The sequence below is a fragment of the Sus scrofa genome, chromosome 1, assembly GCF_000003025.6.
Source record: "Sus scrofa isolate TJ Tabasco breed Duroc chromosome 1, Sscrofa11.1, whole genome shotgun sequence".
Lineage (NCBI taxonomy): Eukaryota > Metazoa > Chordata > Mammalia > Artiodactyla > Suidae > Sus > Sus scrofa.
The window spans coordinates 216,311,035-216,336,698 of record NC_010443.5 but is presented as its reverse complement, the minus strand read 5'-3'; the positions used below and the strand labels follow the sequence as shown (position 1 = coordinate 216,336,698).

The following is a 25,664-nucleotide window of genomic DNA, read 5'->3' as shown; positions in this document are numbered from 1 at the left end:
GAATGCAAATTGATACAACAACTATGGAAAACAGTATGGAGGTACCTCAGAAAACTAAATATAGAACTACCATATGACCCAGCAATTCCACTCTTGGACATATATCCAGACAAAACTTTCCTTGAAAAAGACACATGCACCCATATGTTCATTGCAGCCCTATTCACAATAGTAAAGACATGGAAACAAACTAAATGTCCACTGACAGATGACTGGATTAAGAAGATGTGGTATATATTCACAATGGAATACTACTCAGCCACAAAAAAGAACAAAATAATGCCATTTGCAGCAACATGGATGGAACTAGAGACTCTCATACTAAGTGCAGTTAGTCAGAAAGAAAAAGACAAATACCATGCAATATCACTTAGATGTGGAATCTAACATATGGCACAAATGAACCTTTCCACAGAAAAGAAACTCATGGACTTGGAGGACAGTCTTGTGGTTGCCAATCTGGAGGGAGGGAGATGTACTAGGAGTTTGGGGTTATTACATGCAAACTATTGCCTTTGAAATAGATAAGCAACGAGATCCTGTTGTATAGCACAGGGAACTATATCTAGTCACTTTTGATAGAACATGATGGAGAATAATGTGGAAAAGAGAATACATATACATATATGTATGACAGGGTCACTTTGTTGTACAGTAGAAATTGACAGAACATTGTAAATGAACTATAATGGGAAAAAAATTTGTTTAAATAATATGGAGGAGTTCCCTGATGGTTCTGCCAAATAAGGGTCTGGTATTATCACTGCTGTTGCATGGGTTTGATACCTGGCCCAGGAACTTCCACGTGCCAGAGGTGTGGGCAAAAAAAATAAAATAATAAAATAAAATAAGGAATGTCCATGACATCTCAATTTAAAAAAGAAATAGTAAGGAGAGAGTCTCCTAGAAACACATCATGGAAGACTAATGGAATTTGAGAAGTCAGAAAAGCATCCCAGGAAGTGGAATTTACAGCTAAAGAATGGACAGGAGCTACAATGGGGGCAAGATTGTCCAGATTAAGAGAACTGTGTAAATGAAGGCCCTGAGGGAGGAAAGTTCCAAATATAGGAAAAAAAAAAAAAAAGAAGAAGAGAATGAGGAGACAATGAAAGACAATGAGAGTATTCAGCAAGAAGCTGGAGAGCTGGGAGAGACTTTATCACGCAGAACCTGGTACATCCAGGGCTGTCATGAATATGTGTTATGTCAATCAACAACTGAATGAGTCTGAACTCTAACACAGGAGCAATAAGAAGCCTTGAATGATATTTCTTCCTGCTGATCATCCCCCTTGACTTTCTCCTCTTTTCACTAAAGATAGTACACTGTCTTACTATGGGGTTTCTTTTACTGGCTTCTCTGTTGGCCTTAAAATATGTCTTCCCCAAAGCTCAGGTTTAGTCCTCTACCTTTGTTTCACTCTTTCAAAAAACATTTCCATTAGCCATACTTCAGTGGTTTTCTCTCTGCCTTCAATTTTCAAACCCAGATATGCAGTTCTGCCACGAGCTCTGACACTGTATCTATGTTTTCATAAGGTTGGTTCATAGATACTCTCCACCTCATATGGCTGACAGAATTCATGGCCTCCTTCCCCACTTCACTGCTGCTCTGGACGAGGGCCACCTTTCCAAGTCCCCATCATGGGCAATGATGTCATACTTTCCCAGTCTGCCAGGTTTTATACTTTGCAAGTCATCTTTGCTGCTACCCATCTCATTCATCCCTTCTATCCAACCCGTCAAGTCTTGAATTTACATTCAAAATGCTCATTTACCATCCCCTTGCTTTTCTGTCTTTTGTCAACACTGCAGTCTAGATCTTCATTACTCCACACTAAAGTTACTGTCAGAAGAGCCCTGACTCCTGGCTCTCACCCTTTTTCCACCATCCACTGCACTCTAAATTACCAGACTGGCAGCATTTTAAACCATCATTCATTGATGCACTCAGGCCTTTAATGAGTCCTTTAATGATTCCTAATCCACTCCCTCAGTGGATTAACGATCTGGCATTGCCACGAGCTGCAGTATAGGCTGGCACCTACAACTCCAACTGAACCCCTGGTCTGGGAACTCCCATATGCTACAGCTGTGGCCCTAAAAAAGAAAAGAAAAGTCACTCAAAAGTCCATCATCCTAAAATAACCATTATCATCTTTATACATCTTCAGTTTTCTTGTGAATGTATGATTGTGTGTACACAGCTGTAGTAATAGAGTATATATATTCTGCACATTTCTTTTACTTAACATTGTACTAAATGCATTTTCCTATGTTGCTAGATGTAACAATGATTATTTTAATAACTGCATAATCACCAAATATACCATAAAGTTCCTTATTACTATGCTTATAATAACAACACAACACCTGCTTGCTGATTTTTAAAGCCCGTATACCATTTTCTCTACCCCATATACTTGGACCTCGTTCCCTTCTATTTCTGAAAATGCAACCTCCATTCACACTGAAGTCTGAGAGTCTACTCACCAACAGCGCCCCCCACCCCCCACACACCCTACTCATGCTGCGCTCTAACTTAGAACATCCTCTCTTTTCCACGGGCCAAATCCTACCAACTCTGTCTAAGGCTCAACATCAGATTCACCTCCCTGACTACTACAGATCTTTCTGGAAAATACTTTAATCCTCTTGCCCTGACACCTGTTCTATAACCCAGTCACCTGCCCTCAAACCTTTGGATTGATGTAGCATTTCCACACCCCGGCAAGCTGCCCAACCACGTGCTGATAACACCTCCAATGTATAGCTTCCATTATATCTAGATGCTCATCACTCAGCAATCCTACCATAACCCTGGGTCAATTCCCTTTCAACTTACTCATAATGAATAGTCTTATGTTCTTAATTGCTGAACTAGACTTAAAGGCTAAAATTCAGAGCCTCATCTCTCTAACTCCAAAGGCCCAGCTCATTCACACCACACACTGTTTCCCTAATGCACAGGACACTGATTATTTATAGGTTTCTAGGTCATACATAACATTCCACCTTAATCTATAAAGTCTAAATTAGCATACCAACCTGCTCTCTGAATGGAATCTGTTAGAATTCTGTCTGCAGTGTCATACTTGGTATGATAAATGTATCCATTCTCAATAAAAGCTAAGTCTATTCCTAAGACAGAAAGGAAAAAAAAAAAAGTCATTTTGCTTTAAGGATCAACTTTGCATTTGTTTAATGTATTAAATTCCTAAAAGATAAAATGTCAAAGCAGTGGCATGATTGCTGTTTCACATTCATGAATGAACAATATAAATTCTGTTCCAATTCACACAGAACCTATAGCTACAGTATGTAATTCAATCCAAAATGACTGGGGCATTACAAGTCACACAGCAAGGTCGGAATATTGTGCATGTGGGTCATCAGGACTTTGCCATCTACATCCTTGTAAGACCAGAACCAATTTTACCTTCAAATAAGCTGTCCAAGTCCCCAGGGCAGTTGGTACAGCAAGGTAACAATAAAAAAGACCCCTGAAGGATCTATTACAGTCTTTGGGGAATGAAGGGCTAAACAGCCCTCCCCTGTTCTTCTGTCACACTGTAGGGCAAGACGATATGTTCTAGAAAAGGGAGGCATTTAAATTACATCAGAGTTTAAAAGAAAAGGAAACTATCTGAGTCAAGATATCCGATATACACACAGAGAATATGCTCTCAGAAAATGCTTGTCTATTTACAAACTTACAAAAAGTAAAACTTGTTTTTGATGAATCATTGTCACACAAAAGCCCATATCAATTGACAGAATACCTGGAATGTTCCCAAAATCTCTGTAAATACGGAAGTCAGTATCTGAAGGAATGATTCCACTCTGGAAAACCTCCTGAGCCACCACAGAAGCAAAAGGATGTTTAGCTGATGAAACATAAGCTTGGACCAACCAAGGATTTTCAGGCCCTGAAATGAAACATGATAACACAATACAAAGGTAATCTGGTAAACATTTTTAACATATTAATTTTTTAAACATACTAAAATAGTACTGTGGTGATTTAGGGAGATAGGTCAATAATTTGTTTTCTTAATACTATTTTCCAACATTTCTTTGATAAGTGCATATGACTTTTTAGAATGAAAAATAACCTTTTGGAAAATAAAATTATTTTTAATTATAAAATAATAGCACCATAAAAAGTCTAAGTTTAAAAATGAAAAGTTAGGAGTTCCTGTTGTGACTCAGTGGGTTAAGAACCTGACCAGTATTCATGAGGATGTGGGTTCGATCCCTGGCCTCGCTCAGTGGATTAACGATCTGGCATTGCCATGAGCTGCAGCGTAGGCCAGCAGCTGCAGCTCCGATCTGACCCCTAGCCTGGGAACTCCCACATGCCGCAGGTAGGGCCCTGGAAAAGAAAAAGAAAAAAAAGAAAGAAAAGTCACTCACAAATCCAACATCCTAAGATAATTGTTACCATTTTTATATCTCTTTAATTTTCTTAGAAATATATGATTGTGTGTACGCAGCTGTAGTAACAGAGCATATTCTGTACTTTCTCACTTAACACTGTACTAAATGCATTTTCCTATGTTGCTAGATGTAACAGTGATTATTTTAATAACTGCATAACCACCAAACATACCAAAGTTCCTTATTACTATGCTCATAATTTTTATCATTATTAATAACTGCATTAATATCTTCATGCATATACAGCCTTTTTTCAAATATGAGAGTTTTTTTTTCTTTAGTGTAAATTGTATTACTATTCCCAATCATTCACTTCTCCCTTCTATGTAACTTATAAAGCCTCCATGTGAAGGAGCATATACATGAATTGCTTCTACCAACTAACTGTGACTGGAATAGACATGAACCTCAGCTGAGAAGCCTTCTAAGAGCCATCATATAGTCCATCCCTCCCATTGACTTCAGTCATGAGATCAAGGCATCCCCTCAAGCCTGGATCCCAGAATGAATAAGACATGTGGGGAGTTCCCACTGTGGCACGGTGGAAACGAATCCAACTAGGAACCATGAGGTTGTGGGTTCGATCCCTGGCCTTGCTCAGTGGGTTAAGGATCTGGCGTTGCTGTGAGCTGTAGTGTAGGCTGCGGACACACCTCGGATCTGGCATTGCTGTGGCTGTGGCGTAGGCCAGCAGCTGTAGCTCCAATTAGACCCCTAGCCTAGGAACTTCCATTTGCCACAAATGCGGCCCTCGAAAGCAGAAAAAAAAAAAAGTCATGTGGAACATGACAACCATAGGATGTAACTGCAGGTACCCAGGAACCAGAATGAGCAGGAAATAAGCCTCTGTTGTTATAATGTACTGAGATTCAGGGGTTGTTTATTACAACTAAATTTAGTAAAAAGTCATCTGATGTAAACAGATCGAGTAAGTGTATTTCAAGGAACCTAAGAATATTAACATTTTTATAACTTTATAAACAGATAATGAAAGTACTTTCCTACAGAAAAAATAGCCATAAAAGGTAGGGAGAGGGAAGAGATAGAGAAACACTACAGAACCAGACACCCAGGTGACCCAGATACTGGAACTGCCAGGCATGAATTTTAAAATAAACATTATTAATTATTCAGAAACACAGATGATAGCAATAATTTCACTAGACAAGTACAACCTATTAACAAAAAGAGAGAGAGAAACAGAGAGTCTCAAATGGAAACCCCCGAACTGAAAAGCCTAAAAATTGATGCTAAAAATTTTAATAAGGAGTTTCTGTCATGGCACAGTGGAAACGAATTTGAGTAGGAACCATGAGGTTGCGGGTTCAATCCCAGGCCTTGCTCAGTGGGTTAAGGACCTGGAGTTATGTAAGCTGTGGTGTGGGTCACAGACACGGCTCAGATCCAGCGTTGCTGTGGCTGTGGCTATGGCCAGCAGCTGTGGCTCTGATTAAACCAATAGCCTGGGAACCTCCATATGCCTCAGATGCCCTAAAAAGCAAAAAGCAGAAACAAACAAACAAAACACAGATGGCCTAATAAAAAGTTAAACAGATGAAATTATTATAGATCCAAGGAATTAAAGTACAGAAAGAAAAAGGGATGGAAAACACAGAAATGTTTATAAAGACATATGGGATACAGAGAAAAGGTCTAACATGAGTAACTGGAGTTCCAGCAGAAGAGAAGAAAGAATGGAGCAGAAGCAATGTCTAAAGAGGTAACAGCCCCAAACTTACTGAAAACACCAAGCTCTAAATTCAAAAAGCCCTACAAACCCCAAAGAGGATAAATATAAAGAAAAACACCCTCAGCATCAAGATCTTTGCTTCTCAATACCATTATCCACTAAAAGGGCCAGTTCTCCTTAGAAATATGCCCAATTCCAGATCTGAGGATAGGAAAATACTGATAAGTGAGAACATCTTGTGCCAGAAAGTAGGAAAGTGCTCAAACATGTCAGAAACATGTCAAAAGAACAGGCATCGGTTGAAGGGGCTACCACTGGTCTAAACAAATGACTCATGAATCAAAATGATTACAACAGAATATATATTCCATAAAATATACATGAAAGAATGAAATAAATACACACATAAAGGAGAACAGAAAGCCTTCCTCCTAGCAGAATTCCGACTATTAACTATAGATGGAATTCCGCATCTGGCTAACATTCTAGTAAAAATACTTTGGGGCAAGAATCATCAATGATTCCTAAAACTAGAATCAAGCTTTCATTAAAAAACAAAATATTTACACAGTCTAAAACTACCTATTACAAAGGGGGTAACTTTACAAAGTAGAGGAACCCAGCAAATACCATAATTGAATGATCAAAAGTTAACATTATCAATAATCAGGCATTACACGCATCTCATGTGATACACTAAAAAGGACACAAATGAAAAAGGAAAAAGAATAATGATGGTGGGGAAACATTATCAAACCTTATCATGTTAAAATACTACTATTAAAATATCATTACTACTACAATTAGGTATCAATAAAGTTATACGACTAAAATATTAAAACCACACTGAAAAACATGTAAAGCTAAACTATAAAGGGAAGAAAGTGATGATCAGGGTAATGGCTATGCTTAGATGAGAGGGAGCGAACTGAATTTGAGAAGGAGCAGGCAGAAAACTTCTGGGAGGGTGTGGTAAGAGTCTACCCTTCTTCAGTCGTGGCCATTAGAAGGGTATTCACTTTATAATAACTAAGCCCACACATATTTTTATGTGTGTGTTATATAATGATTGTAATTAATACAGCAAATAAAATATATTTGATGTTTGATCCTGAATCGGAACTCAGATTAAAAAACAAAACAAAAACATCTAGGATGTTACTGGAACAAAAGAAATCTGAATATGCACTCTTTATTCACTTACGGTTTTATATTAATGTCGTATTTTTTAAGTGTAACAAAGGTACTGTTATTGAAGGAACATATCCTTGTTCTTTATCTACTGAGATAGATTACATTGAGATTATCAACTGAGATGGCTTTTCTCCTTTATTCTCATAATGTGGGGAACAACATAGATTGGCTTTCAGATATTAAGCCATCTTCATTTACCATTCAGTAAAGCTGCAGATATAAAATCATTACAGAAAAAATCAGGTGCATCTCTATGCACTAATAAAAAACTATAAGACAGAGAAATTAAGAAAACAACTTCATTTACAATTGCATCAATAAAAATAAAATACCTTGGAGTAAATTTAACCAAGGAGGTGAAAGTTACATACCTGAAAACTTTAAGACACTGAAGAAACTGAAGAAAACACAACTAAATGGAAAGAACATGCACACTCATAGACTAGAATACCGTGAAAATGTCTATGCTATGAAAACAATCTACAGATTCAATAAAATCCCTATGAAAATTCCAATGCCATTTTTCACAGAAATAAAACAAATAATCCTAAAATTTGTGTGGAACTACAAAGACCCCATGTAACCAAAGCAACTTTAAGAAGGAAGAAAAGGAGTCCCTGCTACAGTGCATCATGCTAAAGATTTGGCCTTGTCTCTGTGGTGGCACAGGTTTGATCCCCAGCCTGGCACTGTGGCTCAGATTTGATCCCTGGCCTATGCCATGGATGTGGCCAAAAGAGGTGGGGGGGGGGAGAGAAAGAAAGAACAACAAAGCTGGAGACATCACCCATCCTGATTTCAAACTACATTACAAAGGAGCCCAGGGAGAGTCTTTTCAATAAATCGTGTTGGAAAAACTAGAGAGCCACATGCAAATCAATGAAAATGGGCCACCATGTTACACCATACACAAAAATTAACTCAAAATGAATTAAAGATTTGAACATCTAAGACTGAAATCGTATAACTCCAAGGAGAATACGTAGGCAGTAAGCTTCTTGACATCAGTCTTGGTGATGATTTTTTGCCTACGACACAAAAAGCAAAGGCAACAAAAGCAACAAATAAACAAGTGGGATTACATCAAACTAAAAAGCCTCTGCACAGTAACAGAAACTATCAACAAAATGAAAAGGCAGTGTACTAAATGAGAGAAAATATTTGCACATCATATATGTAATAAGGGATTAATATCTACAATGTAAAGAATACATAAGACTCAATAGCGAAAAAAAAACCTGATTAAAAAATGGGCAAAGGACATGAATAGATTTTTTTTTTCAAACAGATGGTCAAGAGTAACCTGAAAAGGTGCTGAATATCACTATATACCAGGGAAATGCAAATCAAAACCACAGTGAGATATCACTTCATACCTGTCAGAATGGCTATTATCAAAAAGATAAGAAATAAGTGTTGGTGAGGATGTAGAGAAAGGGAACCCTTGTGCATTAGTGGTGGGAAAGTAAATTGGTGCAACCACTATGAAAAACAGTATGAAGGTTTCTCAAAAAATTAAAAATGGAACTATTACATGACTCCATTTTTGGACATTTATCTAAAACCCAAAACCTAACTCAAAAAGACACATGCACCCCCAAGTCCACTGGAGCATTACTTACAATAGCCAAGACATGGACGCTACCTAAGAGTCCATCATGGATGAATGGATAAAGAAAATTCCACACACAACGGAGTATTACTCACCTATCCTAAGTGAAACAAGTCAGAGAAAAGCAAACAACAGTTGATCTAACTTATACATAGAATCTGCACCAAAAAAAAAAAAAACACACACATATTATTATATAGACAACAAAAATGATGGTTGTGTTTAAGTTTAAAACTTCCACTATAAAATAAGTAAGTCATGAGGCTGTGAGTTATGTACAGCACAATGATTATGGCAAATAACACTGTAGTGTATACTTCAAAGCTGCTAAGAGAGCTCTCAAAAGTTCTCAGCATAAGAAAAAAGCTGCAGCTTTGTGATAATGGATGTTAACTAGACTTCTTGATGATCACTTTGCAGTATATACAAATACTGAGTCACTATTTTGCACACCTCAAACTTAAAAAATCTTGTATTCCTGAAATGAGCTCAACCTGATTGGAAAGCATTACCTTTTTTTGTATATGTATATACATATGTACACACATAAACATACATTTCTGGATTCAGTTTGTTAATATTTTACTTAGGATTTCTGCATCTAAGCATAGCATTTATCTACCAAAAGAATCTACTAAAGCTGAAATTATGGACATTTTATGATTCAGTAGTTCCACTTAGAAATATGCATACACATACATTTGCACCAAAAGACATTTCATAAGAATGTAAGACCATTCCTAAGGAGTTCCCATCATGGCACAGTGGAAACAAATCCAACTAGAAACCATGACGGTTGCAGGTTCGATCCCTGGCCTCGCTCAGTGGGTTAAGGATCCAGCGTTGCTGTGAGCTATGGTGTAGGTTGCAGATGCAGCTCAGATCTGGCGTTCTTTGGCTGTGGCATAGGCCAGCAGCTACAGCTCCGACTGGACCCTTAGCCTGGGAACCTCTGTATGCCACAGGTGCGGCCCTAAAAAGACAAAAGACAAAAAAAAAAAGACTGTTCCTAAGAGCCAAAACCTAGAAACAATCTAACATCACCAGCAGAATGGATAGCCTTGTCAACAGAATATTATTCAGCAGTGAAAAAGAATGCAGTGCAATACAAATGAATCTTAACGACATAATATTGAGTGAAAAAAAAGTGACATATACAAGAGAAAACATAGTGTATGAGTCAATTTATAGAAAGTTAAATCTTTGTGGTTTAGAGCAAGATTAAATCTATCAAGACATAAGTTAGAATAGGATAACCTTGGAGGAGGAATGACTAAGAAGGACCAGAGGTGAGGCTTGTGGAGTACCCCTCATACTCTCAGTCTTGGTCTGGGGTCTAGGTGCATGACTTAGTCTGTAAAAATTCATTAAGCTGAACACTCAGAGCTGTGTGTTTTTCTCACATTATAATAAAGACACCTATGGAGTTTCCATCGTGGCTCAGTGGTTAACGAATCTGACTAGGAACCATGAGGTTGTGGGTTCGATCCCTGGCCTTGCTTAGTGGGTTAAGGATACAGCGTTGCCATGAGCTGTGGTATAGGTTGCAGACGAGACTCTGATTTCATGTTGCTGTGGCTCTGGCATGAGCCGGTGGCTACAGCTCTGATTAGACCCCTAGCCTGGGAGCCTCCATATGCCGCTGGAGCAGCCCAAGAAATGGCAAAAAGAAAAAAAAATAAAAATAAAAAAAAATAAAGGCACCTAAAGATAAAAGTTTAAGTTCATTTTATACATTGTACCATAAAATATATTTGAGAAAAACATAAGATCCAACAGCAGGAAAGGGTTTCGCATATCTGCTACCTGGCCTCTGACCTCTGACATGCTCCAGCCCTATTCCAGCCTCTCAATTATGATCCACTGGAGGCTGAGGGGTCACAGGTCAAGTGTTGGTCAAGACTGGGAAGACTAGGATGGGGAAGGCAGATAAGCTCCTGAGTAATATACTCTCCATGACATAAACAAGGTAAAGGGAGCTTTAAACAAGAAATTAGACTTGAGGATTTTACCCAGTGATTATTAATCCAAATAGGTACAGTATGTACCTCTTAATGTACTATGCCAATTTTACAGATGACGAGCAGAAACATGGAGCATTTACACGTGACTTGTCCAAGGTTGCAAGCCTAGAATGTGCTATAGCTGAGACCTGAACTTGGGTCAGCTGACCACAGAGCCTGTGCTCTTAACCACTACCTATCCTGCCTCCCCCAGAAAGCTCTTAACTAGACCACAGAGAAGGGGGGGGAGGCAGACATATTTCCACTCTAAATCTTTCTCCTGCCATCATCTAAATGCTATGATGCTTCTAGTTTCTTGTGCATTCATTTCTTCCTTAAGAATAAGCCCCATCTTTCTTAAAGCAAAGGATATGAGTATGTGCAATGTTGAGGGGAAGCAGATCTCAGTGTCAACAACAGAGTCAAAGTTTCCTGGAAGTCTAGTAAAAGCAGACCCAGCTCAGTCACACACAGAATCATTTCCTCTGCTCTACTTCCTTCTAACTTTACTTGGTAGCATCAACCCCCAAAAGAAATCAAAAAAGGAGGAACTAATAAATAAAGAACACTGGGAGTAGTAAAGATTATTATGAGAGCCAAGTAAGATGAGGACTGAAAACTGACCACTGAATTTAGCAATGTGACTTTAGTAAGAGGAAATGTGGAGGTGTGGGGAGCCTAAAGATAACTAGTACTTGTGCAAGAACAGGAGCAAGGGGGAATTTTTCAATAGATGGGAATAGAGAAATGAGGCAGTAGCTGGGAAACTGAGAGGGAGTCAAAGAGGTTTTCGTTAAGAAGAAGAAAAAAAATTGTTTGTGTAAATGATGTAAATCATTCACAAGGAAGGAAAATTAATGAAAGAAGGGCAAAAAATATTTAACTCATCATTAATATAACCAGTCTCCTATGCATGGATCTGAAACGTATTTTCAATTTTTCACTCCTGGTAAAAAAAAGTCAAGAAGATTATGCAGTACTCAGATCTATGTGCCTCTGTGCAACTATTTCTACAAGATAAATTCCTACAAGTAGACCTGCTGGACAGAAGGGTCTACACATTTGTTAAAGTGATACATATGGCCAAACTACCCCCAAATTGCACCAATTGTTACCAGTAGTGTATGAAAATGCCTGCTCCTATGAATTCATCAGAAATGGGCATTATCATTCTATTTAGTTTTTGCAAATCTAATATAAAAAATTACGATTGTTGCTTGAATTTACATTTCCGCTAAAATAAAACTTTTTTAGTTTAGCAGTTTCTTAGACAATTAAAACATGGAGTTCTCTTATGGCACTTTCACTGTACCAGCCTGGGTTGCTTCTGTGGCACAGGTTCAGTTCCTGACCTAGGAACTTCCACGTGCTGCAGGTGTGGCCAAAAAAAAAAGGTTAAAACAAAAAATTTAACAAGTGACCTAGAAATTCCATCCTTAGGAATTCACCAAAAAGAAGTGAAAATGTATGTCCAAAGACTTACACATCAGTTATTATAGATAGCAGTATTATTCATAATAGCCTAAAAGTGGAAACAATCCAAACATCCATCAGCTGATCAATGAAATGCAGGATATTCATACAATGGAATATAATTCATCCACAAAAAAGAATGAAGTACTGGCACAGGCTACAACATGGATGAACCTCAAAAAATACTATAAGAAGTGCAAGCAGCCATCCAGACCACTCATGAGTATGGGATTTCTCTCCTAGGTGATGAAAAGATTCTAAAACTGATTGTAGTGATGGCTACACAACTCTTTATGTATCTAAAAATCTACTGAAGGTAACACTTTAAATGGGTAAATCGTTGGGTATGTGGATTATATCTCAATAAAACCATAATTAAAAACAAAAAGGGGAGTTCCCATCATGGCTCCGGGGAAATGTGATTAGTATCCAAGAGGAGAGAGGTTCAATCCCTGGCCTCACTCAGTACGTTAAGGAGCTGACATTGCTGTGAGCTGTGGTATAGGCAAGTAGCTACAGCTCAGATTTGACCCCTAGCCTGGTAACCTCCATATGCTGTGGGTACAGTCCTATAAAGACCAAAAATAATAATAATAAAACAAAAACAACAAAAAAGAATGGAATCTCAAGCAGGTTATAAAATAGCAGAGTTATGATCCTATTTTTGGGAAAAAAAAGAAGTTATATACATACATATACACACACACATACATGTGTATATATGTATATAACTTTTATATATATATATATACATAAATATAAATAGAAACGAAATTCCAGAAGGGTAGAGACTAAACTGTAACACCAGTTTGCTCTGGGTGGTAAGATTACAAGGTCACTGATATTTTTCACAAGAGATAAAAAGCATTCCATGAGCCCTTTGTTCATGGGCTTTCTTCTACTCAGGGATGGTAGCATTTAAATTTTAATGTGTTTAAATTTTAAACAATGTTTTTTATAATACCTTCAAAATGATCAAATCAAGTCTACTTGACTCAGATATAAACCACTAATCTGATAAATCATGCCATTCTTTCATGCATTCTGTCCCTTTTAAAAAATTAGGCAGTAATGATTATTCTAGCCACTAAAAACTCTCCAAATGAATGCCCCTCTGAAATGACAATGGAGCACCAAAGAGTACAAACTGTCTTAACTGAAATGTTTCCAGGGCAGGACAAGGGCTACTGTGCAGGATAAAGAGCCTGTTGCAGAGCTGAGGACGGGGCAGACTGGCAGTGCTCCCCAGGACTCCAGACCCAGGGGGCCTCATCCTCCCTCAGTCAGACGTGGCAGCAACACTAGCTCTCTGAAAGCAATCTCAAAAGAAAGCTAGTCTTTTTGTAGGAAGGGCATCTGAAGGTCAGAGAGATACTAGGAAAGCACCCAGAAAGCTTTCCAGTATACAAACTACCCAAACCTAGAGGGAAAACAGCATTCAAAGACTCAGAGGGAGTTCCCTTTGTGTCTCAGCGGTTAATGAACACGACTAGCATCCATGAGAATGCAGGTTCGAACCCTGGTTCAGTGGGTTAGGGATCCAGCATTGCTGTGAGCTGTGGTGTAGGTCGCAAATGTGGCTTGGATCCCACATTGCTGTGGCTGTGGCCGTGGCCGGCAGCTACAGCTCCAATTGGATCCCTAGCCTGGGAACCTCCATATGCTGCAGGCACAGCCCTAAAAAGACAAAAAGACAAAAAAAGAAAAAACCAAAAAAAACAGTTACTCTTAGTAGCAGTTTGTTTATATTCTTCCAAATAATCCACTTATACCTAAAAATGTAAACTGTAGAATTCTTAACTGTCTTCATTTAGTAAACAAAACAAAACCCCATGGACCATAAATTAGACCTAGCAAAAGTGAGTATTCAATATATCGCTAAGCCTAGGTAAGTATGTTTCTTTTTTTTTAATGCAATTTTTAAAGGTTACTTTCCATTTACAGCTATAACAAAATATTGGCTATCTCTCCATGTCATACAATACATCCTTGAGCCTATCTCACACCCAACAGTTTGTACCTCCCACTCCCTTAAACCTATAGTGCCCCCCCATAGTAACCACTAGTTTGTTCTCAATTATCTGTGAGTTTGCTTCTTTTTTGTTGTATTCACTAGTTTGTTGTGTTTTTAGATTCCATATAAGTGATATCATTACAGTATTTGTCTTTGTCTAACTTACTTCACTTAGCATAATGCTCTCCAAGTCCATTCATGTTGCTGCAAATGGTAAAATAATCATTTTTATGGCTGAGTAGTATTCCTGTGTGTGTGTGTGTCTTTATCCATTCGTCTGTTGACAGACTCTTAGGTACTTCCCTATCTTGGCAAATGTAAATAATGCTGCTAGGAACACTGTGGTGGCTGTATCTTCTCAAATTAGTGCTTTTGGTTTTTTTCAGATATATATCTAGAAGTTAAATGTGTTTTAACTTCCCTGGATTATATATGTGAAAAATATATTAATATAGATGCACAGAATATGTATCTATATTAATATATTAATGTATGCATTAATATATATGCACAGAAAAGATTCAGAAAAGGCACAGGATAAACCTTAAGACTGGTTCTTCTCTGGGTGGCAGTACAGGGGCAAGGCACTATGATAATAAATTAAAAAGCATGGACATGAAGGTATTTAACATATAATACACTTCCAGGAGGGAAAATACACAAAACACACTCCTGCCCTGATATTTTCACCAGAGAAAAGATGCAGTGTTCTCTTTGCTTGCAAGACGTTCTCTGCGCTTTTGATCTGACGGTTATTACATCAAGTGTTCTTCCCGTCCTGACTGCCGTCCAAGAATCAGAGGAAAATGGATAATAGCATAGCATCCACTAATACCTACAGATATTAGACACCAGTTTCTGCTCATTAGTCAGATGAAGAGTAAGCAGAAAGATCTGAGCTGAAAGGAAAGGAGAACCCTGCTTCTGAACTCATAACCTTGAGACGCTCGAAGATGTAGCTGAAGTTAAAATATACAGAAAGTTACCTTGTGGCACGGTGGGCTAAGGATCTGGCGTTGCCGTAACTGCGGCACAGGCTTCAATTGTGGTGTGTGTTCTTTTCCCGGCCCAGGAACTTCCACATGTCATGGATGTGGCCAAAAATTATACATTTATTTTGAGTGGTAGAAGTTTAAAATAGGTCGGATGGAGAATATTAAAATATGGTATTGGCTTAGGTTTTGCTTAGCACTTAGCATAGCTTTATAACTTAAAAAATACCATGTCTGTGAAGGGTACTAAAAATAAAAAAGTTCTCATATCAGCTTACTTCCCCTGGTCCATCTCATGCCTTGAAATACTCCTCATTATTAAGCTTCCAGCAAATGCTACATCTCTGGTTAAAAATGCATTACACTAATTTCCAACAAAGCAGGAAAACACATGAAACAACCAACATCAGATTTCAGTATCCCCTGACTGAACAAATCTGAGCTTTGAACTCTGATTCACATTACTGGATTTGTAAGACATTCAAATTAATATTATTTTGTTACAAACTTTAAAAGACAAGCAAAAACTGAAATTGACAGAACACTGTAAATCAACCATAATAAAAAAAATGAAAAAAGACAGGCTAAAACTACCTCATGCTTTAAAAAGAACGTCATTTCATTAGGTTATTTACATTTTAAAAATTTCCATTTTTATAAAAATAACAATTACATTAAAATATACAATGCACAGCCTCACACACCTGTTTGGAACACAAGTTCTTTCCCTCCTACACCTGCTGCCTCCAGGTTAATAAATGCACGAATCAAGCTGGCCCAGGGGTGTTGAGTAATAAAACCATGACTTGCCTGTATGAGAATGAAAGAAAACAGTTACTGGCTAAACAATCTTATATTATTAAAGTCTTCACTTTGCTTTTTTAAAAGACAGAAGAACATCTATGCTGATGAGGGGAAGAAGAGGAAAACAAAACAATCATTTATTTCAATGGCAAGATATAAAAACATCTATCTATTTCTCTCTTTCTCTCTCTGCCTCATCGTTGTGTGCAGTCTGCTCACCGGAAAGTCACTCAACACAGAAGACAGCCTGATTTCCATGAGTGGAGCCAAACATCATCTTTATTAAGTGTGAGCCTGTGCAACAGAAGAGAACAATAGAAGAAGAGGGACAAGAGCTCTGAAACTCTTGGGTCAAAGACAACTGGAGGCGAGCAACTGTACCATCACAGAGCGTTTTTATGAATAAAACACTAACAAGATGACCTGTTCGGTGTTGGTTTTTCAAATATTAAACATGCGTACATAAGTGGCTGTAAATTTTTTAAAGTACTGTCCAGTACAGTATTTCTTCTGCATGTCCTTTTATGATACTATTCATATGAATAATCAAAATGCCTAAGTGTTACTATTACTATTATTCTCATTACCACTATTACTCAAGCCTAGTATTTAAAACAGTAAAATCTCACTTGCAAGACATTTTCCTCAGCACCATTAAAGAGAAATATGATAGCATGATGTAAGGCTTCTGAAGATTTTGACAGGACACGAAGGACTTCCAGCATCACTGAACAGCTCACTGCATCATCGCTGGCACCTTTAAATCAGAAAAAAACAGATCTGTTTCTCAGACTTTAAAATCTTTACTGGAGTTCCCCTTATGGCTAAGAGGTAATGAACCTGACTAGTATCCATGAGGACGCAGGTTTGATCCCTGGCCTCGCTCAGTGGGTTTAGGATCCTTCGTTGCTGTGAGCTGTGGTGTAGGATGCAGATACAGCTCAGATCCTGCATTGCTATGGCTGTGGTGTAGGCTGGTTCAACCCTCAGCCTGGGAACTTCCATATGCCGCAGGTGTGGCCCTAAAAAGACAAAAAACAAAACAAAACCCCTTTACAGGACCACCCACTATGGCATCACAATAGGTGAATATAGCACAGCCCTGTCACTATCAGGTGACAATTACACCTACCAGCAGAAATTCAATGAGGGCAGGAATCTTTGGTTTGGTTTGGTTGATGATTTACTCTCAGTATCTAGAACCATACCTGGCTCACAGCAGTTGCTCAATTAATATTTGCTGACTAATCAACCAGAGGGGAACCTAAAGCTACACAGAAAACTGGCATTCTCAGCACCCAAAGCAACTTGTTTTATTCTTTATTCTACATCTCTGGAGTATTCTCACTTCTGGTGTTCAGTTTCCTGTGTCACCTCAAACTGCCACCCACTTCTTTCCTGTTTTCCTGCCAAAATCATAAAACACAGATCACTCCACACTTATAGAGGGGTCAGTTTGGAAAGTATAGTATTTTTTGAAAGGTTCTCTAAGGGAATCATACGGTGAAAAATACAAGAAGACACATAACCTAATAAGACACAGGGAAGGAGACCAATGACCTAAGTTGTATCCCTGGTCCCAGAACTGATAAAGCAGAAGACCTCATCAAATCACTTAACCTTTTGATTCAGAAACCTTACATATTAATTAAAGGTGATTATAAAAATAACTTTAGTGGGAATGTCCTTGACGCAAAGCAGGTTAAGGATCTGGCATTATCACTGCAGCAGCTCAGGTCACTGCTATGGTGCAGATTCAGTTCCTGCCCTGGGAACTTCCACATGCCACAGGTGTGGCCAATCACCCACCCCAAAATGATTTTAATACCTAGACTTTTTTAAAGTACTATGACAGGTAATAAAAGGAACTGTCTGGATATTCGATGATATTAAGGGATACCGGTAAGTTTCTTCAGTGAAGTAATTCATGGTATTATGAACATATCCGAAAAAAAAAGTTCTTATCTTTTAGTGATATAGACCCAAATACTTAGGGAGAAACTGATACAGCTGAAATCTGCTTCAAACTAGTCAAAATGGATAGGGGTAGAGAAGAGACAAGATCCAACTGTTGAGCCAGGATGACAGGTACACTGAGGTTCATTAAACTGTTCTCTTTTTGTATATATGTGAGATTTTCCGTAATAAAGTTTTTTCATTGTTTTTGGTTTTGTTTTGTTTTTTGTCTTATTAGGGCTGCACCCGCGGCATATGGAGGTTCCCAGGCTGGGGTCCAATCAGAGTTGTAGCTGCTGGCCTACGCCACGGCCAAAGAACGCCAGATCTGAGCTGCATCTGCGACCTACATCAGAGCTCTGGGCAACACCGGATCCTCAACCCACTGAGCGACGCCAGGGATCAAACCTCATGGTTCCTAGTCGGATTCGTTTCTGCTGCGCCACGATGGGAACTCCCTCCATAATAAAAAGCTTAAAGAACAATTAAAGTAAATAGGCACAGTAATAACCCAGGCGATAGCCTTTCTGGGTTTACAGACTGGGAGGCAGCGTGCTACAGAGCTTAGTGTGGGTACAGCAAGAAGGCATGGATGTAAATTCTGGCTCTGCCTCTTTACCCTACTATTTCCTAGTCTAGAGGGCAAATTAATGATACTACTTCACAGGTGTATTGTGAGGATTACAAGGTAACGCACAGTGCCTAGCATGTGGTAGGCACTCAATGTTAGTTTTTCCTTCTCTTTGCAAACATTAAGGAAGGCTCTGCAGTCAGCTAAAATGCTTGTTTTGGTGCTGTTAAATTCCAGGCCCCATTCCTACTTGAGAAGAAACTGCTTATTTGTTTTACCTGTCCTGGTAGTGACTGCTGGATTCTATTTTAAACAAAATGAAACAAAGTAATAATTATCTTATTACCATCAAGCAGTAAGTACATGTAGCTATCAGTAAAAAGTAGCACCTTTTAAAAACCAAATGAAAGAGTTTTTTAATTTTGAGATTGAGATAAAAAGCAAGCAATAAAATTTTTCCTTATTCAAAGGAAGAGAAATGGAAGTTTAAAGATATCCATCTAGGTATGGTTGATTAAAAGTTAAACCACCCTTTTATCTTCCTTTGTTTTAATGGTTTTGGTGTCTGAGAACAGACCTAGAGAAGGGTCAGATACCTTTAAGAAAGTGAAGGAAAGTTAGAGAACAGTATCTGTAAGGGCTGGATGGTTAACAAACGTCCTTTTCCATTTATAATTAACCCTGAAATTGAAGCCAGCCTCAGAATAACTCTGTGTCTCTTCTACCAACAACCTGGTACCATGCAGCAAACCCAAGAAGATATTTAAGGCCTTTCTATGGGTAACATTACTGCTAACTGGTATCAGTTCCTAAGTTCTAGACACCTTGCTGGGAAGTACTTTTAAACAATACTCATGCTTCAATTAGTTCATCCACCAAAAAAAATAAGTGATGGTCTATTTTATGAATGTTTTTAAAACTACTTTTAACTATTTATTAACGACAAAAATTTCCTTGAGATTGTTGATATAGACATCCTTACAAAATTCTACTTAAAAATGGGTTTCAATGACCCACAAAATGCCATGCTTTCATTACTGAACTCCACATATGTGATTTCTAATATTTGGCACTGTTTGTTTCTGTCACTTGTACACACATCTTTATCACATAATGTTCTTAAAAACTATGGTGGTAATTTATCCCTTCCTATATTTTAAGCATCATAATAGTGGGCATAGAGTGACACAAACTTTATTACTGGTTGGGAATGGACACAAATGAGTTAATTTCTCTAGCACACACAAAGGTATTTCTGACTTTACAAAACAGATGAGTGTATATGGATTTTTAAAAAGTATATTACTTTCTAAATACAATTGGCTAGATTGCTAATTAAAGATATCCTAATATAAGCAATTTTATCAAGCACATAAATTTTATATTTTGTATAACTCTAGGTGTTCATTTTGAGCCTGGTTTACATTTAAGCAAACTGAAACTAATTAACATAAAATAACTACTAATAACAAAAAAAAAAAAGGATTTTTCATGCCAGTTGCTATTCTACTACTTTACTTGTATTTAATCCTCATTTAATCCTCTAAGCAATGCCATTAGGAATGTACTATTATATCTCCATTTTACAGATCAGAAACTAAGGAAAAAAAGAGGTTAAGTAGTTTGCCAAAGGGAACACTAACTATGTATGTCCTGATACTCTCCTTCCTTTAAAATATAGTTAAAAGAACTAACTAGCCAGGAAACTCAGTCCCAGCCCTGTCTCAGATCAGTGGTGATCAGCTAAGTGTATTCCTATATCAAATGAGACTGAACCAGATGCCATCTTACTGTAAAATGCTATTTTCTAGTCTTCTCTCTTTACAATCTCTAGCTACTGAAAATGTCTTCCCGAGGACTCTTTAAAAAACTGAAGTTCAGAGAGTTTCTGTTGTGGCTCAGCAGTAATAAACCCAACTAGTACACATTAGGATGTGGGTTCAATCCCTGGCCTTGCTCAGTGGGTTAAGTTTCTGGCATTGCTGTGAGCTGTGGTGTAGGTCACAGACGCAGCTCGGATCCCGAGTTGCTGTGGCTGTGGTGTAGGCTGTCAGCAGTAGCTCTGATTCGACCCCTAGCCTGGGAACTTCCATATGCCTCCAGTGCAGCCCTAAAAAGAAATAAATAAAAATAAAAAATAAAAAACTGAAGTTCAATTTAGAAGACACTCATTCATTCAGCCAATATTTATTTTGTTAGGTACTGTCCTAAACATCACATACTCTATTTTGCTTAAGTCTTTTCAGAGCGAAAGTTATGGATTAATGAGGTACTCTAATAGTATGGCAACCCAGTGGACCAAAATTCTCACTTTACAGGCCGATAGAAACTGCTAAGAGAGGGAGCCTCCAAACCATGCATCCCTTGAAGACCAGGCCTGTTCCTTTATCCCTTCATCTCCAAAGCCTAGCACAATACCTAGCTGAGCAAATACTTGAAATGGCAGAACCTAACTCCAGGACTCAGGAACATACACTAGTGGTTCTATGCTGACAAGACTTCGTCAGTCATGCAGAAATACTCTCCATGTCCTATTGCTGGGCTGCTGGCACCAATATTGAAAAATTAAGTAAACAAAGCACTTCAGAGAACACTGAAAGGTAAATCTTCTCTTTTTTCTTTTTTTTTTTTTTTTTTTGTTTGTCTTTTTCTAGGGCTGCACCCTCGGCATACAGAGGGTCCCAGTCTAGGGGTCTAATCAGAGCTACAGCCGCCAGCCTACACTACAGCCACAGCAATGCAGGACGTGAGCAGCGTCTGCATCCTACACCACAGTTCACGGCAATGCCAGATCCTTAACCCACTGAGTGAGGCCAGGGATTGAACCCGCAACCTCATGGTTCCTAGTGGGATTCATTAAGCACTGAGCCACAACCGGAACTCCCTGAAATCTTAAACTGATACTATTCTAATTATCTTGCCTTCCATCATAATGAAAAAAGGTTTATTGAAGAAAATGGTACCCCACAATTACTCAAACAGCTTGGAATTAACACACTTCTTGAGCTGTGATGACTTCAAATGACTGAAAAATAGGCACATACCTGGTGAGTTTGCCACTGAGTCAAAATGGCAGTTAGCCAGGACAGCATGCTGGGCTCCATCTCTGGGTTCCAGCTTTACCACAACGTTGGTGATGTTGTCATAATAGCTTGTAAACCCTCCCAAGAAGTCAATGCTGAAGGACCCTGTGGGCCGTTGTACATCTACTGAAATCTTGTGAAGGCTGTTACTTTGAACTTCAATTAGTTTAATCTGTTCCAAAAGGTAACGCACTGTCAGAATTTCATTTTCTACACTTCCTGTAGTCCTGGGGCCAATGGATGTTATGTGTTCAAGATAATCCCTGGAAGCAACCCAAAAAACACAACATCAAGGAGTGCTAGGTTTAAAATCAACACCTAGCGTAGAGCAACCTTTCCTCTACATCCCCCCCACACCAAAAAAAGTTCTTTGACTTCTCACATTTAAAACAACAAGAAGGCTGCCTTTTATTATTTCAGGTACCATGTGAAAATCGCTTGTCAAGTTACATCATTTTGTTTTGCCTTCCCTGAGTTCACCCCTTCAGTTTTCTCCACCTACTCCACTCCCAACTTCTCCCAATCCTCATATCAAGTCAATACAAACACCAGGGATTTTATTCAAAAGGTGTAATTCTGAAGGCTAGACAGGACAGAATACAACTTCACTGTGTCACACTCTAGAGTTTTCATTCTAAATAGCAGAAACCAATGAGCAAAGACAATTAAGTCAAGAGGTTAAATAAGTAAAGAAAAACTTTTGAAGAATGGACTCAGCCCTCCTAGCTTGCACACAAGGCCTAATAACTTCAGTCCAGGCCCAAACCAGCTCCAGCTCTAAAACAAACACAAAATTTTTTTGTCTTTTTACTGCATTCCAAGTGGGGCAAAAAGGGGGTTGGGAGATGTGTTTCACAAAGCCTTTAAGAAAATAAGCTTCCAGGACTTTGAAAGAAAGTCTTCTAAAACACAATAGCTGTTGAAAATTCTGCTAGCTTATGATGTTATGAACTTTGACACACTTAGCTTACAATACCTTTGACTTAATCATGTTTCCTAGCATACTTAAAGGTCCCTTGTTTTCAATTTAGGGGAGGAAAAAAAAAAAAAAGGCAAACTTTACACACCTGGGACCAAAGGACAAGCTCCAGGTATCTAAGAACTTGAGACTGTAAAATTTTGAACATACAGTATTCCACAAAGAGCCTCCATAGCTCTCAAGTTTGAAACCTGTGACTCAAAAACTTAGACCAATGCATTATCTTCTTCCCATACCTCCCTGAAAACAGAACTTACGAAATGGTCTAGGTTCACAAATTTCACTATCTTTCATTTCAACCTGAAAGTAGGAAGGCTAGTAAAAAGTGAAGTTATTCTGGAGGACGGGGTAGGGCTAACAACCAACTACCTTCAGGTGAGGCAGGAAGAGGGTGGTAAAGCCGGCGCAATTACTCCCGGCCAAGCGCATAGGCACCATAGCTTAACAGGGGGCCACAGGAACCCCGCGTCCCATAAAATGGGACTTACAAAGGGGGACGCGCAAGACCACCCCATCCCACGTGCAGCCGGTGGGGGGGGGGCGACGAGCCCCCACGGTCCCGCAGGGGTGGGTGCACACAAGTGAAGTACCACCGCCGCAAGGAAACCAGCAGGCAGGCAGGAGCCGCGGTACCTGGCTTGGCGCGCGTTGAACTCCCCGCTGTGGCCAGCGGCCCTGTGCAGCATGAGCTGCTGCAGGGAGAGCTGCACGAGCGCCCGCAGCGCGAGCAGGTAGAGCGCCAGCCCCAGCGCCGCGCGCCCCTCCGACAGTCCGGTCTCCGCGCCCCGGCTCGCGCCACCGCTTCCCTTCGCGCTCCGCTTCCGCGTCCTCGCGCCGCCGCCGCCGCATGCGTCCGCCAGGGACTCCTGCGCCGCGGCCTCCCTTTCAGGTTGCAGCGCCGGCGCTGGGCCGTCCCGATGCTCCCCTCCGATGCGGTGCCGCCTCACGGCCCCTGACTCCGAACCCCACTCCATGGCCACGAGAGTCCACCGCCAGCCCAACCGCCCTGGCCCGCGACAGCCCCAGGAGCCGCGGCGGCCGCAGCAGCGCCTCCTAGTGAGCGGACGGAAACTGCAGAGGGCCAAACTTCTTCTGATTGGCCTGTCCTGCCGTGCCGCGCGACCCAGGTTCTGTGGGCAGATTGCCCAGGAGCACCGCGACAGGGCCAGCGCCTGGCTCGGCGTCATTGGATGTACCTTCTTATGCAAGGCTTCCCTTTGTAGTGTGGGACAGAGATTAATCAATGGAAAGATAACCATAATCCTAGACACCTAAGAAAAAAGAAATGTTTTTTAAAAGAATGTGCAAAGTTCATCATGTATGCATCATGAAGAAGGCAGTGGCCCAGCTTTCGGAAGGGGCATTAGAACAAGCTCTGGAAAAAAACAGGATCTTAGCTCTTCAAATTATAAATTGAACTGCACAGAGGAGGCCTAGCCTCATGCTTCTATATAAATGATCTAATCACAGATCTTCATAACCAAGTGAGGTAACCATTGTCTCCATTTAACAGACGAAGAAAAATAATACCTATTATTTCTTGAATACCAACCAAGCACTATGCTAAGTGCTTTAACCCACCGTCTCATTTGATTTTTATAAGAATTCTGAAAAAGAAGTGTTTTTATTCCCACTTAATAGCCGAAGAACTTACAGGTAACAGATGTAGAATTTGAATTTAATTCCATGGGCTCCCAAAAGAGCATACTGAAGATGGTACTCTGGAAAGGAGGGTTCGGAAAAGATATTCCTCCCTTCATGTCACCCTGGTTGGTAAGAGGCAGAGCCTTGGTTTTAGTGTAGCGCCTAGTGAGCATCTAGTCCTCTTTCTGCCCTGAGGCGATGAGGCTCTCTGCTTCAAAGCCTGTGGCTCCAGCATGGATTGCTGGGTACTATGTCTATTAACCTAGAAACAGGTCTGTTCCTGCCTACTGCTCAGACCCACCTGAGACCAGGGGACTCCTTGTTCCCAACTCTTCAGCCACAATGACCTCTTTCAAAGTCCTTCCTGATCACCATTTGTCCTTCTACAATGGATCTTCTTACATAATGAATTGTCTGGAACACTCTTCCCTCTCTCTTTATTGCCTAGTTAAATCCTAGTCATCCTTCAAGCCTCAGCTTTAAGTGAAAATTCCTCAAGCAAAAATGTCCTAATTTAACAAAGCCAATTTCCCCTATTTGTAGGATCTCATTAGCACCTTGTATGCATGTCATTATTTAGTATCTTCCTCACTAGACTGTAAGCTCCATGAAAGCAGGAATCATGTCTGGTTTTGCGCACCAAAAGGAGAAGGTTTATTTCCTCCTCTTAACACAAAACATGAATGTAGTATATGTGGTCAATAAAAATTTCTTGATTGTGTGAATAAGTGAAATCAGTATTTGCTGTAAGGCTGGTTTAGTGTTGCTGAATTCTCTCAGCTTTTGCTTATCTGTGAAGGTTTTGATTTCTCCTTCAAATCTGAATATCATGCCATTCCCTCCTGGCCTGCAGAGTTTCTGCTGAAAAATCTGTCAATAACCTTATTGGGGTTCCCTTGTATGTTATTTGTTTCTTTTCTCTAGCTGCTTTCAATATTTTCTCTTTGTCTTTCATTTTGGTCAGTTTGATTAATATGTGTCTCCGTGTATTCCTCCTTGGGTTTATTTTATATGGTACTTGTTGTGCTTCCTGGATTTGAGTGAGTAGTTCCTTTCCCATGTTAGGGAAGTTTTCAGCTATCATCTCTTGGAATATTTTTTCTGTCTCCTTCTCTCTCTTCTCCTTCTGGCACCCCTGTAATACAGATGTTGGTGCGTTTAACATTGTCCCAGAGTTCTCTGAGACTCTCTTCATTTGTTTTCAATC

At 39.4% G+C, this 25,664-nt stretch overlaps 1 protein-coding gene across 2 annotated transcripts in view; it reads right to left on the bottom strand.

Annotated features, from left to right (window-relative positions):
• Nucleotides 1-23,872, bottom strand: part of ERMP1 (endoplasmic reticulum metallopeptidase 1) — a 69,237-nt gene extending 45,365 nt beyond the window's left edge. The window contains exons 1-6 of one of the 2 annotated variants that reach the window (XM_001924217.5): nt 23,447-23,872; nt 21,796-22,097; nt 16,854-16,981; nt 16,125-16,230; nt 3,785-3,931; nt 3,051-3,143 (exon numbers count right to left, since the gene is read on the bottom strand). In XM_001924217.5, the coding sequence (XP_001924252.1) occupies nt 3,051-3,143; nt 3,785-3,931; nt 16,125-16,230; nt 16,854-16,981; nt 21,796-22,097; nt 23,447-23,787 (1,117 nt within the window). In that variant the 5' untranslated portion in view covers nt 23,788-23,872. The remainder of the gene's footprint in view (nt 1-3,050; nt 3,144-3,784; nt 3,932-16,124; nt 16,231-16,853; nt 16,982-21,795; nt 22,098-23,446) is intronic. The other variant, XM_013993586.2, reaches the window with a different exon arrangement.